Source organism: Lepisma saccharinum, chromosome 18 (genome assembly GCF_977018435.1).
Source record: "Lepisma saccharinum chromosome 18, izLepSacc3.1, whole genome shotgun sequence".
NCBI lineage: Eukaryota > Metazoa > Arthropoda > Insecta > Zygentoma > Lepismatidae > Lepisma > Lepisma saccharinum.
Window position 1 is genome coordinate 23,674,357 of NC_139246.1, and position 16,079 is coordinate 23,690,435.

Consider the following 16,079-nt stretch of genomic DNA (forward strand, 5'->3'; position numbering starts at 1 on the left):
AAGTCTGCTTAACTCTCGACTGTGCATAATTCAAATACCTGAGAGTTTGGACACCTGCTGTAAACAGGTGAATGAACGTAAGGTGAAATAAAGCTTGGAGAAAGTTAAAAATTAAAAAATAAAGAATAATCCTATGGATTGATACGGTATGACCAACAGGTTCAATCGCATCATTCGGACAGTCTAAAGTTACATACTAGCGTTATCTGTTGAATTCCATGTAACTACTTGAGAACATAAAATAGGCCATATTAGGTACTAGGGTCATCACGCCTTACAAAAACCAATTTAAATTGTTAGAAATATAAATACAGCGGGAATACCATGCTCTATGTGGAAGATCCAAATTGTTACTAAATTTTTAAAATATTGGTGAAAATTATCAGTTCTCTCGATGCTTTTGTTAAGGTGGGCGCATCGAGTTCCATTGTCGCTATTATCTGGAGCTCTAGGCCTGAGCATAGTTCGTCACTTGCTCCACATTGACTGGTTAAAGGTACTGTCTCGCCATTCATCTGAAGCAAGTTTCTCTTGTGATTGGTTCATGCAAAATTTAAAATGGAAGATAAATTCTCAATGATATGGCGTGTGCTATTTAATCCACTAAAAGCTATGTGGCATTTTGTTTATTTCGGATAACAACAAATAATAATGGTTTGCAAAACAGTGTGGTTGATGTTTGTAGACTTAGTACTACATATAAAAGTTGTTTCTGATACATTAGTGCAGGCTAGAGCAACTCGCTTGCACGTGTGGAGCCCAGTGTGTGTCCCTTGTGATGCCAGCTTCAGGCCTGCATACTGCACCTCAAGGCCAATAAGGAGCAGAGCAAGATTGGGGAGCTGCTTGCGTTGAGAGGTAAAAATAATACTGAAGGGAAAGGCGCCCTCTTTTCATGGAATCACCTCCTATTTCTTCTGCAATGACAACACTGCCACACCGCTCTGTTGCTAACGAATCAGATGAAACAATCGACGAAAACTCCTACCCCGCTCACATTCCCCTTTCTGCCCTTCTTACAAGGCTCCACGCGTGCATACGAGAGCGCTCCTCCACTTATACGGCCACGTCTGCATCGAGTCAAGAATAAATTACAAATATAATTTTCATATCAATCCCTCAGATGAAGGAGGTGATGAATGAAGATTGTTTAACTCTATATTACGGCTGTATATACTTTCCATCGAAGCTAGCTTCCGTCGCTGTCTCAACACATCCGAAACTTTAGTGTAGATAATCAGAAGAATACCTGTAGTAAAGAAGGAGAAAATTACAATCACACCAGTTACTACTTTATAGTTTGGTTTCATAATTCGACCAACAGATGTCTCTGTTCTCTCTGTTGTTAAATCTAAGATGGTTGGCCCATCACTGTATTCATAGAGCAAAGTGCTGGTAGACAAGTAACCAGAAGTTTCAAGATCCTGATGTCCTGTTTGAGAATAATTTGTTACAGGGTTTCCGTCTAAATAAATTCTCTCTAGTGAAGGTAGTTTCTCTAAGGCTAACTTTGAAATATACACAATATTACAATTTCGCAATCCTAACTCCACTAGGGACTTGGATGCGAGAAAAATCCCTCCTGCCATAGCACGCGAGAAGTTGTTTCCCCTTAGGTACAGCCTCTTCAACGATGGTGAATTTTCGAACGCTCCCGGTAGGATGTAATCCATTTCACAGAACTCCAACCTAACCTCTTCCAGAGAGTATGACATCACTGAGATGTTGGTAGCACTGAACTTGTTGTGACTCATGTCTAGCAACCTTAGGGAGGGTAAACTTGAGAAGGAATAGTTGCTGATGTAGCTCAAATTACATCCTTTCAGATAAAGTTCTTCAAGATTTGTCGAAATCAGAAATCGATCATCGAGATAAAAGAGTGGATTTCTGCTTAAGTCGAGAGTTACGAGTGGTGATATTTCAAGTAGTTTCATGTCTGTGATGTCAAGATGACAGTCTACGAGACTCAATGTTTCTAAAGTCTTTGGAAACGAAACTGTGGAACAACTGTCACGAAATTTGCAATACCCTAGCGGATTATGGTCCAAGTGCAGAATTCTAAGGGTACTCAGATATTCAAAGGCATACGATGCCATGTATTCCAAGCCACAGTTCTTCAAGGACAGGTATTCTATGGAGTCAGAAACGAGCAAAGTTTTGCTGTCAAGTTCGTGCAAAGGATTTCCATTAAGGTTCAACCTGACAAGGTTCGGCAAGATAGAAAATGTACGAGAATCCCATACCCTCAGATGATTCTTAATAAACACCAGGCTTTCAATTTGCTGAAACTCGTAGAACGAGTTAGCTGTCAGTTCACTTGTGTGGCAACCCACCACTGTAACATGTCTCACGTTGTCTGTAGGCATGTCATAACTTGCAGCTCGAGAGTTAAACTGCTCGCATTCATCTTCTGTGGTAATGTATTTCTTGTCGTAACCACACAAAGGGTCAGATAAACACTGAGCACCATTTATCACTTCGCATTTACACTGAACAAGAATGGTAAGATGCACAATCAGTCTCCACGCTAGATCTGTCGTAGATATCATTTCTCTCGTACATATGTGCAACAGGTCAGAGCCGCCCTGAAAATATAACAGAAAGTTATATTTAACTTTGTCTTAAAGGTTCAACCAGTTCTTAATCAAGAACTTTAAAAAAAAAAACAAATACAACATTTGAAACATGTATCGAAAAATCTTATTTTCTAAGAATAATGGTTAATAAGGAATCTATTCGTCAGTAAATGAAGGATGATATTTCTATTCATATCATTAACACAGCCAACTTGTTACGGCTCTGTAACAAATATGACAGTGTTAAGTTTTGTGATGTTGGTATATTATGCAATTGTTTGGGCGTTTTCATGTGTTTCACAAATCAGGCTCAATTGTAAGGAAGTAATGATCCTGAATTTAATTGACTTATTGCTGCAATTTATAAATTAAAATTTAGGCTTTGTTAAATAAGCTGAAAGAAAGAAATATATAATGTTTCAACTTTTAAATTTTGTAACGTTCATTGAACATATTTATGTACAAATAATTTCAACTAATGTAACTTTTTCTTGTATGTACGCATTGCTTGCATTATAGAATTATTTTCCTGTAGTTTGGGAAGCTTCGTTCATTGCAGAAGAACACTGGAATAAATTAAATAATGAATATGGTAACATAGATCCAGTATGGAGTTTTCTCTTTCACAAATGGAGTAAGCCACCATCTTTAAAATTTAATGTAACAGAAAACATCAAGAGACTTTGTGAAAACAATGATGAATTTGAATTACCTGATGATATTTTGGATTCATAATTTTAAAAAATCTGAAATAAAAATAAAACAGACTATTTTTTCACAGTTAAGTTGCTATATTACAACAATGTAACATTGACAACATCCATTATATAACAGATTCTTTTTGTTTAAAAAATTACTAACCATTGTTATAACTGTATCTTTAGTCAAAATGAAAATAAATGTCTGATGAAAGGAGCGTGTGTTCTCCTGAAACGTCACAAAGAAAAACTGTTTTCTTATGCTTGTAATAACCGTAAACTACAGGAAAATAATTCTATAATGCAAGCAATGCGTACATACAAGAAAAACTATTATTCATCTATTACGGGGAGAGAGGTACGTACATTCCAGCAATATCAAATCAAGATTCAAACAACACTTCAGAGAATCAGATTTTTGAGAAGATGCAAGTTAAACAATATAGTGCCAAATTTTTTGAAGTGGAAAGTTCGAACTCGTAATACCTACACCAGTGAATTTAAAGGAAAGCTACAAATGTTAATGATAGGACGACTAATCAGGGACTCATACTCAGAATTGGACAGCCTTTCTCGAAAGACATATGATCTCCACATAACATTGTCAAATTCCTTGCATCCACTCATATGGGATAAAGTAAACAGAGCTACACAACAAGTTGTAGAACACTACATCAAACTTTCAGAAAGGAGACTTGATAGGAAATTCTACCAGCTAATTCAAGAAGAACAAGTTATATACAACAACAATAAAAGAAGGGAAGTAGTTAATGTCACTGATAAAATAGAAACTAAGAACATTGACAACAGATTATTTATAAATCTTACGGATATTGAGGTACCTGAAGAGTATATAGAAATTTTTCAATTCGGAATGAAATTTTCAGTTGGTAGTGCTTATATACACAAGGAAGATTTTGTGATTTCAATAGAGAAAGCACTGAATTTCTTAGATGATGAGGAGGAAAAGAGAAAATTACGAAGTCTCACACATGATGCTCTTGATGAACGGTTAAGTTTTGAATACAACAGAAGAAATAACAGAGGTCCAAAATACACGGAACGGGAGAAAGAGCATATAAGGTTGGGGAAAAAAGTTCATGGTTTCAAGATCTGGTTGAAAGAAAACGACATTTTCTTAATAAAATCGGACAAGGAAAATAAACCTGTCCTTATCCGAATTAAGGACTATAAAGAAAAAATGGAAGAATGTTTCAAAGTAAACAATTTCACAGAAACCTCTCGAAACCCTATAACTAAAATAATAAATGAGGTAAAGAAAGTAATTGAAAGCAGTATCACGATACCAAGAGAAATGAAGAAAAAACTCATTGTCAAAAATTCAACCCTGCCGATTGCCTTTGGACTACCAAAAACTCACAAACCGGGAACTCCCATACGACCCATCATTGCAACTTTCACACATCCTGCATACAAACTATCCAAATATTTAGTTGAAAGACTTGCTATAATTAAACAACAAACACCATTCAGTGTTAAAAATGCATATGAAGTGAAACAGAAACTAAAAAATATTGTTTGGAATAATGAGTATCGTATTGCAAGTTTTGATGTTGAAAATTTATATCCTAGTGTCCCAATAGAAGGTGCCACAGATGCATTACACAGATGGCTTATTGAGATGAAGGTTAACCCAGTAGAATCATGGGAAATGGTTCGATGGTTTACTGTATGTGCAAATTACAATTACTTTTTATTTGATGGCAAAATCTATCAGCAAAGTAATGGTCTATCAATGGGAAACCCAGTATCCGGAATCATCTCCAGCATTTTCCTTCATTACATAGAATCTCCAATTGTTAATGTGATAGGTGCGGATATCAAACTCTACATCAGGTATGTAGATGATGTGCTAATTATTGCTAAAAATGAGAACACCATCATGGACGTATTTAAATTGTTAAATGAATCACATCCTCGGATAAAATTCACTTGCGAACCCATGAATAACAATGTAATTTCTTTCCTTGATCTGCAAATTAAGACAACTGACTCAACAATTCAAACATCAGTCCATAGGAAAAAATTAGCGGGGGAAAAATACATCCATGCCAAATCAGAACATTCGCGTATAACAATGGATAACATATTTTTAAATTTTTTCCTGAGAGCACAAAGACTATGTTCTAATAATGAGGATATCAAAAATGAAGAAGAAAGGCTCTTTAATATAGCAAAAGAAAATGGCTTTCACACTAACAGAATAAACCAAATCAAAAAACAAGTTGCAAGAAAACTAACGGAAAAGAGAAATACAGACAAAGATGAAAAATCTGTTGAAAAGAAATTTGTGTGCATCCCATTCCACAAGGGATTCTCACATAAAATTGCAAAAATTTTTAGAAGTTTTAATTTCAAAATTGTTTTTAAATCACCAAGAAGTTTGGAATGTACATTTAATGAATTCAAAATGAGAAACTCTCTACCAGATGTGGAAACCACAGGAATATATAATATAAGTTGTTCATGTTCAAAAGATTATGTGGGACAAACAGCAAGGAAAATGGCAATAAGATGGCACGAACACGATTTGGACATTATAAATCTAAACCCAAGAACAGGTTTGTCAACTCATATCATCGAAGAGAAGCATTTGATTAAAAAGAGAAGGGTTTTAAAAAGATTAACGGGAAACACAGAGTTGAATGTCTGGGAAGCTTCGTTCATTGCAGAAGAACACTGGAATAAATTAAATAATGAATATGGTAACATAGATCCAGTATGGAGTTTTCTCTTTCACAAATGGAGTAAGCCACCATCTTTAAAATTTAATGTAACAGAAAACATCAAGAGACTTTGTGAAAACAATGATGAATTTGAATTACCTGATGATATTTTGGATTCATAATTTTAAAAAATCTGAAATAAAAATAAAACAGACTATTTTTTCACAGTTAAGTTGCTATATTACAACAATGTAACATTGACAACATCCATTATATAACAGATTCTTTTTGTTTAAAAAATTACTAACCATTGTTATAACTGTATCTTTAGTCAAAATGAAAATAAATGTCTGATGAAAGGAGCGTGTGTTCTCCTGAAACGTCACAAAGAAAAACTGTTTTCTTATGCTTGTAATAACCGTAAACTACAGGAAAATAATGTAACTTTATTATGATACGATAATTTTTTAATCAAAAGGAGGGGGGGTTGAAGAGTATACCTCAGGTATTAATACCCAGAGATTTCGATAGCATATTAGTATATTTGTTTGACAAAACGCTTCCTGGGTGGGGAAGGCAACTATCTTGGGTGTGCCAGGTGTAATTAGGCTTATCCGAAATTCACTTATATCTCCATTCAGTTAAGCATAACGGTGACTACAATAGCTCGTCCGCAAATGAGCTATTTGCCTCTAGATGGCAAATTATTTTCCTCTCGGCATCTGATACACCTGCTCCTTACGTGCCAGTTGCCTTTCTCTATCTCCGTGGTGAATGTGGCAACCAAGTGTTCAAATTTCCCTCAAAACAAAAAAAAAAACGGTCAGCTCTGGCTGGCGGAGAACAAAGCACGTGCTGCCTCTAGCGGCCCTCGTGAAAGGTATCACGTGATTGCTGCCAAGCTATTCCAGCAGACGACAGACCAACGAGTGGCAGGAGCGGTACATGGACAAAACGTCTGAGGTACATATCCTATACGTTGAAAAACTTCACCACTGCATTTCTAGTGAAATTCTAGCCTGATTTGATATATCGCACCGTTCCCATTTAAAATTTTCAAGTTGAAATCAATATGGCGGAGACACACAACTATAGTTCCCATTGGATGTAACCTGTTTCTGTCATGGCCAATTGTACCCAGCTTTACATTTAAATTTTGTAGGGGGTGTTAAGGGGATTTTGACTCACCCCGTATTTTAATTTTTTAAGTGGGCTTAATCTTCTCCTAAGAAAATTGTTCAAACAACAGTGTTGTCAGATGTTTACCTAAGAAATCTGCACCATCTGTGGGTCATAAGATGATATTTTCAAGATGGAGGATATGAAATAGTGAGAACTCAATATTCCTCCTCCCCCCTTCTCTCTCCAACAATGGACAGTATCCTCCCAAAGTAAGAACTATATATCCAGGGCTGTAGCAAAGAGTATGCGGGAGGAAGGGGGACTGAAGCCTAGAGCGCTTTGCAAAGAAGGCTTTTTTTTAATGCAACAAATTCAGAATATGGAACGGAGAAATTTATGCTTGACAGAGGTAAGGGGAGAAGGAAAACATACAATGTGTTACTCGACAATTATTTCCATTGAAGATTTTCATGTATGAAGTGTCCCCTAGATACTTCCTTTGGGAGGTCACCACGTGAAAGTAGATGTCACCTTTAGTCTCGGTACACGACGTTCTCTGTTCGATCAAGTAACGAAAATTTTTTAAATTTTACTTACAACAATATGTAATGCATAGTTTATACTGGTGTTATTTTTTCAAGCAGAGTTGAATAACTTTAAGTTACATTTTTTTTTACTGAGAACATACTGCATATTGTACTCTTTTTCATATTATTATTATTGTTATTATTTCCTGTATTGTTTGCATTCTGGTAACACACTGATTTGTTTCTAAAAGTAGTAGTAGTAGCAATGGTACGTTTTCTAATATGTTCTTGATACACTAAGGCAGTGCCAAACTGTGCGCCACTGCGCCCTGGGGCGCCGTAGTTGGCTTACAGGGGCGCCGCGGAATGTTTCAATATTTTCATTGACACTTATTTGGTAGCCTACAAATGGTTTTAGGTATTATGGCTTCAAATACGTGCTTATTTATTACTTTTTAAATATAATTATGTGTTTATTTTTAAACTTAACGGAAGTAACCTATGCACACTAAACGTTGCAAGTGTTAAATAGGCCTTCAATCTGACTTTGGCGCCGCGAAAGAATTTTGAAACACTAAGGGCGCAGGGAAATGGAAAAGTTTCGGAAACTCCTGCACTAAGGCATAACTGAAATATTTCTTAAATACGTTAAACTTTTTTCAAATTAGGAATGCCAACTACGAATGTTTAAGAATAACCTATATTATTTATAATTGTTTTTTCTTTGATTCCTCATTTCAAAATTTGTAGGATGTGAATATCACAAACCATGGCATAAGAAGAAAATATTAAAGGACGCACATAAAATGTCGGTGCTTTGTAATGTGGGGGGGGGGGGCGCCAAACCACAATCCTCCCCAAAATATATAGCTATGGGGCTGTTTATTTCACACATTAAATGTAATGCATTAGCTCTAATATTGACGTGAATACTTACCGCGATCCTTCTGCGGTTTACACATACTCAACACACATCCAGAACAACACAAGATGCACCACGTGTTCTGCCTGATTCCGTTTTCCTGCTCCGACTCGTATGCATGACGTCATAATGTCCACGATAATCGCGATGTCCTTGATACAGGTGGCATTTCCATCCCACTATAATAGAAATTTAAAAAAAAAATTGAAGGGAATCTGTAAAGCTGATACATGAGTGCGTCACAGAATGTTTCAGTAAGGAAAAAAAAGCACACGTAAGTTTCAGATACAACGAGTGCTTTGTCTCATTGTTAATAAAAGTTATTACAACGTGTGTGTCGAACATAGTACACAGTCGTCTAGATTCTTACAAGAACATACATCACAAAGACTTATAATATTTTATTATTTATCTAATTATTCTTAAGGGCAGGAGGAACAGTTTGTGACCAGCCAAACGCGAGGACCCTAAACTGCTCCTCACCCTCCGACCTTTCCTCGCGGTGAACTGGGAAAAGAGTGGTCTGTCGTAGGAAGAGGGGAAAACTTAGCCTTACGCTTGCGGAAGTATTATTTCACTTGTTCTCTTGTTAATACCAAATTTCCGATGGTGTAGAAAAACACATCAGCGGCAATAGGACACGTTGAAGATTTTGTTTGTATAAGGAAAGTCGAAACTTCCATTTTATTAGCCGTAACTTGAAGTTAAAATTGCTTTTTAATTTAAAATACATGTGAGTCTGTAAATAATTATTCATTATGTTTTTGCTATATGCAGATGATATAAAAATCATTAACAACACAAAATGGAAATAACCTGAACAGAATGGGACTTTGTTGAAAGTCTAATGGAATAAGTGCAAAGCCTTGAGACATACTGAGAAACTCCAATGCATTGTATCAATTGACTACATTAAAATCAAAGAAAATTGTACGTAGCCTACATACTAACTCTAAGGACTTGGAAATTTTCATTGATTCTTCCCTATTTTTTTACCCATATTTCGGAAATTTGCAAAAGAGTTAACAAAATGTTGGGCACTATAGTTTTTTTCTCTTCGAATATATTTTGAAATGAGAATATTTGTATATTTTATCCAGGGTGCGAAATCATTGGAGACTGTTGGTGGGGGGGGGTGAAATTTTAATTTTTACATACACACGCACAAATATATGCATATGAATTATTATATATATTTTTAATATGGTATTACATATAAAAGAGTCCGCCTGTGTTCAGTCTCTGGGTTTTCGGCCTATGTAAGGACCGGTGGTAATCCACCATCGTAAGGAAATTTGGGAGCTATGAGTGAGTAGCGTAACCCTGTCTGGAAAAATCTTCTATAACGGCTGAGGGTTCGACGTGCTGACCACACGTCACCCCATTACGGGGTCTCCACATCTCTGTGAGTTGCATTGAACGTACGTGGTATATGACGGGTGGTACCACTCCCAGCCAACAGAATGATGTCAATCCGTTCTTCCTTCGTTAGTGGCATCTCTTTTTCATCGGTTCACCTGCCTCAAAAGGAAAAATAAACATTAGTCACCGTTTTCACCACAGGTATGCAGACTTATAACTCACCCTGTATTTAACTTTTTGACTTGCAATTAGTGCTGTATTAATTCTTAAGCTAAGCTTACCACTTAGGAGAAAGAGAACATTATTGCGATTATATTACTACCGCCACTAACATATTTGCAGAATCAGTTTGGTTCTTGCTTCGTAGAAATCATAATTTTCAACGTTGAGCATTGCACTGTCGTAATCTATTTTTTTAAAAAAAGAAATGCCCTGTAATATTAATAAAAAGTACCATTACAACACCATCTGTACGCAGCAGTTTGAAAATGAACGAGACGTTTTTACATTATTTACTTAAATAATGTTAATCTTAATAATATTTTAATATTCTTTAAACAGGAAGCGCTGGTGATGTGGTCGGTATGGTGTCTGATTGCCACGCGGGAGACTTGGGTTTGATTCCCCAGGTATCTAAGGTCGGAATCTTTCCGGCCTTGTCCCCGCATAAAGCGGCTCTGGAGCTCACCCAGCCTCAAATCAATAGGGGGTGTATTCAGTACTTTTTTTAAGAAAAAACGTTGCCATCCCAGGTCACATTATTACCCACGTCCAAAAGCGGTATGTCGGTCAATCTCCTCGGCATATTTAACCTGAGTTCCGAAGGAGAGTATCTCGTTTGAGGAGTGATTGAACCGTTCAAGAGATATAAGGCTTCAGCAACGTGCTGTGGCCACTTTGCATGACTTGAACTACACAGCACTCTCATCAGGCGATTCAATTCCGAATGATAGCGCTCAACAAGGTTAGAACACGGATGATATACTGGAGTGTATATGAGTTGTACCCCCCATGCTTTCATTGCTTCTTGAAAAATGTTTGACTTAAATTGAGGCCCATTATCAGAGACTATTTGTTTTGGAACCCCCAAATGTACGAAGTAAATTTGCGTTAATTTATTCACAACGGTTTTTGCATTGCTATTAGTAACGGGGTAAGCCACCAAGTACCGCGATGCCGCATCCAAGACCGTGAAAAGAAACCTTTCTCGTTTTGGTCCTAAAGTGAATGGGCCTTGCAGGTCAATAAACAACAGTTGCCCTGGCTTATCCATTACATGTGATCTAGCAATATATTTAGCCGGATGCTTGTTAGGTTTAGTACGCTGGCACAACTCGCAATTTTTGATGTAGGACTTGATATCAGACTTCATACCCTTCTTTCTTATCGCTGAATTAACTCTCCCATATTTCTCAGCATCAGTCGATGACTCTGCACTAGAAACACGATAGCCCGCAAATGGTTTCCGCATTATACCTGACTTGACATTCCCTGCATCCGAATTGTCTGTGGAAGTGGCCTTATCCAAACGACCCACCCCAGTGATTTCAGTTACCGAGGGATCGACACTTTTACCCTTAACCTGTTTTTCTACACTATTCTGCATTCCAAATACCTTACGAGGACTCCCCTGCTCCCAACTGGCCATAACCTTGCTAACCCTATCCATGGAATTCTCGAGAGACTTTAGCGTTACCATAACTTCTGGCGGCAGAGTATTCATAACCAAAGTTTCAGACCCTAGGTGCTGAGAAGAAACATGCACAACCGGTTGAGAGGATGATAGAGACTCCCTCTTTACCACTGCCACTTCACTATCACTGATCGCTTTTCCTAATTGATAATCCTTAGGAACTCGATTGGAGTCCTGACTTCTACCTGCAATCTTACCCAACACCTTTTCTACAATTTGCCCTTCCAACGATCTAATGTGACTATCATTATCAGTTTTTATTTGTTCCAACGATTTCTGCACACCCTGTACTTCCGAATCTAACCTACGTGCCAATTCATCATACTTCCTATCTAACCCTTCAGCTCTATTCATGCATTCTAATCTGTATTGAGATACTGTCAAAGTGAGATCTTGAAGACCCTCACTTGTTTTGACCACATCTTGTTGCAAGTCTAAGATACATTTGCTGGTATCACTGAGGTCTGACTGAAGTTTTCCCACCAACCTACTAGTGTGTGCAGTAAGTTCAGACTTCAGCAATTGGTTGCTGTCATTTAATTCTGACTTCAGTAATTGGTTGCTGTCATTTAATTCTGACTTCAGCAACTCAATACTTGTTTTTGACGCTTGGAACCGTTGGTCATTCCTTTCATCACTCTGTTTGATGAACGCGAACAACGATTCCAACGTCACAGGTTCGTTTTCCGTTCCCATTTTTTTTTTTTTTTTGCCCAAAAATTAAAATAAAAATTTGCTTAATGCCTATAAAACTTTTAACACTGACGTCTCGTAATCTTAATGTGACGTGCCTGCGGCTCGAAAACTCAAAATTGAATCGTTCATGTGACGTACTCAACGTGTGTCAGTACACACTATGGGAGTTTCGGGCCTTGATGAACGGGTATGCTAAATGAAACTAATACACTAGGATTAATCCCATTTAGATGAACACTGAAATTATTTTAATTCAGCTCACAATTTCAATGTAACCCATTACTCCGGTAGCGCTGGTCGCCGTGTTCGTTAACGTACAGAATTACGTAACAATAGGCATACTAAGCAAGAAAGTAAAATTTGCAATATTGTAAACATTAACGGATGAACTGAAACTGGGTCTTAAGAAAAGTTACCCAAGAGAGTAACAGTGAACATAACCCTTTCCTTGACCTAATTACTAACTCAACTGTCAAAATTTCTGGGCATTATTCATACTTAAGTGACCAGCACAAAATGAACTCCATCCTGAAAAGCAACATTTACATTAATTGACATATGTATATTCATAAAATGCAAAGGGAGCCTTTGTTTTATAAATGTCAACACAATGAAATGAGATATTAATATAGTTTATTATTACTCCCTGTGACAAAATAACAAACGAAAATGTGATACAATGAATCAGCTGTTTTAGGCTGTCATCTCAAGACCTGATAATCCGGCACAATTAATTCGACAAAATCTATCAGTAACTTTTATCGATATTATTAAAGAAATTCAAAAACAGAACTTTGTTTATTTCTCGCTGAACTCTACATTAATTATTTAGTCTGTAGTAGTTCGTGTATTCAATATTGAAACACTACTACAAAAGTTCAATTTTCGTGCTTACAACAGGCATAATTTTTTCTACATGCAGCACAATGTATTACCCTTGTTCAACTCACAAAACTCTAACAGCATAGTAATAATAAGAATTGTGTGCATTAAGCAGAATATTCAACGATATTTACTTTTAACAATTTACAGTTTGCAATTGCTGATCAGTTGAATTTTTATGCCAATATGGCTACCCCACGCGCTGCTTTCCCGCTCAAACTAACGGTGCGATGCATACTGATTAATGGCCATACACGATGCACACGAATGCTAGCATATTTTGCGAAGTGGAAAACTTTAATGCAGATATTCCTACAGACGTCTGGGTGCACTTAATAAATGAAGTTTGGTACTTACAATCAATGCCCGAACCACGATCCGTAGATCACTTGCACAACAAAGTCATCAAATATCGGCTGTATCCTTACTTGGTGAACCGATATTCTTTGCGTTGCATGTTTACTGAACCTTTATGAATCATTTGCGACATGTGGATTGCATGGCAAATTCCCAGATGTTCGGATATTCCTTGATATTCTTTTCCGATCAAACCTTACGAGCTCTCCATCTTCCTTTTTCGGTCGAACGAACCCACTGAATCCCTCTTTTACCCGTTCGTCAACAAACGAGTCCGCTCTTCGATTCGCCGTAATAAGTTCAATGTTTCGAACTCCGCTGCTTCAAATTCACTCGTTAAGTTCGAGTTTTCACTTAAATCCATTTATTAGAATATCACATTACTCACATAATTAACACCACCATTTTTCTGTCCAGAATCGGCCCGGAAACTGTAATCCCGTATGGTATGGGAACCGATTACATGAATCATTCCTTTAACCGTTCCTTACACTGTTGCCTTTTCATGTACAAGTGTTTAACTACAAAGTTCACCAGTAGAATGATAAGCGTAGTGTGGCAGTTTTGATGAAATTTACCAAAAGTAAACGTGAATTATTGAAGTACACTAAAATAAATACATACAAATATGTTCATTATAACATTTCTTGTTATAATTGGCGCCCAACAAGAGGCTGAACCCAAACAATATACAACTACCTGTACAACTTACACACAACATATCAACTCACACTATCACATATAAGTATAGAACACAGAACATTTACATTTGTACAAACAACTTATTTCTATAATGACCATTCGTTTAATATTATTTACATTCACCCTATCTTAAAGTGTGGTTATTACAATAGTTCCTACAGAAGGATAGAAGTTGAATTCGTACTGGTCACCCCATAAATGTGCCCTTGAACTGGTATTGACTTAAGATTGAACTCGCCCGACCCTGTGGCCGAGTGGTTAGCACATCGCGCTGCGACGCCAAGGGTCCCGGGTTCGAATCCCGGTCGGGTATGGTTGTTTGTGAATGTCCATTTTCATCCATTTCATCATTTCATCACTCATCCCCATCTTCGCAAATTAGCCAAGAGGCACAAAACGCGAAGTAAAATAAACTAAATCAATCAATCAATCAATCAAGATTGAACTCCACGGTTTGCGTGCCGTCTCGCCGCAAGGTTATGTCCACTTGACCAATCAGTCCGCCGCTGACACTAGCCTACTTAGACCACACAACCGCAGAAGCCATCTTGTCAACTTTTCATCGACACCTGACATCACCTGTTCAACTACTTTGTACGAGACTAAAGATCAAGCTCGACGCAAATTCCTGTTGCTGTCATCCTGGCACAAAATAAAATCAATATTCGAGCCTGATTCTACTGAAAAGTACTTCTAACATACCACCTTATATGCGTTGAAGCGTAACTGTCTCAAACTTGCCATAAATTCCCTAAAACACCAATCCCACCATGGACTAAAGCCAATAATTGCTTTGAGCAAACAATCAACATGCATATTCTTCATTTAAGAATCGCCAAGCGAGATAGAAACAATAGGAAGTATTCTTTTGTTCTGGCCCGCCGCGAAATAGTACCAACTTGACAAATCTGCCCGCCGCAGGCACTACTCACTTGACTCACAAAGGAAATTAAACTACCTATGTTCATTTTTCTCATTGACGTTCTGAACCCTGACCACAGAATTTTCCTGACTCACAGGAATCCATTAATTTCTGAAGCAACTCCTCTATTCCAACCAGATTCAAGTCCTGCACCTTTATCACCCAATACCTCAATTTATCCATTGAACACTTCCATAATTTGCAGTGTTCAATAGATTGATTGTTCACTCTTTCCCCAGTGACACAATCAATCAACGAAAGTGTTGAATCACCGTTATTTTTAACACAAATGTAGGGCCCCAGAAAGAGCTCGCAATATTTCTTGATTACCCTATCTTTCATGCCACCAGGATTTTGATTTTTACGAAGATCAAATTCCCCTCCTCAACGTTAGGATTAGCTGCCTTTTTGGCATTAAGTTTTTTCAACCTTTCCTGTCTTTTGCCGAAACTGGTTAAATTTGACATAACCAATTTGCCATCCCAGGTCACATTATTACCCACGTCCAAAAGCGGTATGTCGGTCAATCTCCTCGGCATATTTAACCTGAGTTCCGAAGGAGAGTATCTCGTTTGAGGAGTGATTGAACCGTTCAAGAGATATAAGGCTTCAGCAACGTGCTGTGGCCACTTTGCATGACTTGAACTACACAGCACTCTCATCAGGCGATTCAATTCCGAATGATAGCGCTCAACAAGGTTAGAACACGGATGATATACTGGAGTGTATATGAGTTGTACCCCCCATGCTTTCATTGCTTCTTGAAAAATGTTTGACTTAAATTGAGGCCCATTATCAGAGACTATTTGTTTTGGAACCCCCAAATGTACGAAGTAAATTTGCGTTAATTTATTCACAACGGTTTTTGCATTGCTATTAGTAACGGGGTAAGCCACCAAGTACCGCGATGCCGCATCCAAGACCGTGAAAAGA

General features: G+C 37.4%; 1 protein-coding gene across 1 annotated transcript; it reads right to left on the reverse strand.

The window, feature by feature from the left end:
• Positions 1-613: 613 nt before the first annotated feature.
• On the reverse strand, positions 614-12,283 carry LOC146002165 (uncharacterized). Its single transcript, XM_083139882.1, has 2 exons — positions 10,991-12,283; positions 614-2,585 (listed from the first exon to the last, which is right to left on the reverse strand). The coding sequence occupies exons 1-2, from the start codon at positions 12,281-12,283 to the stop codon at positions 1,107-1,109; spliced, it is 2,772 nt and encodes a 923-aa protein (XP_082996008.1). The 3' UTR covers positions 614-1,106.
• Positions 12,284-16,079: the final 3,796 nt, after the last annotated feature.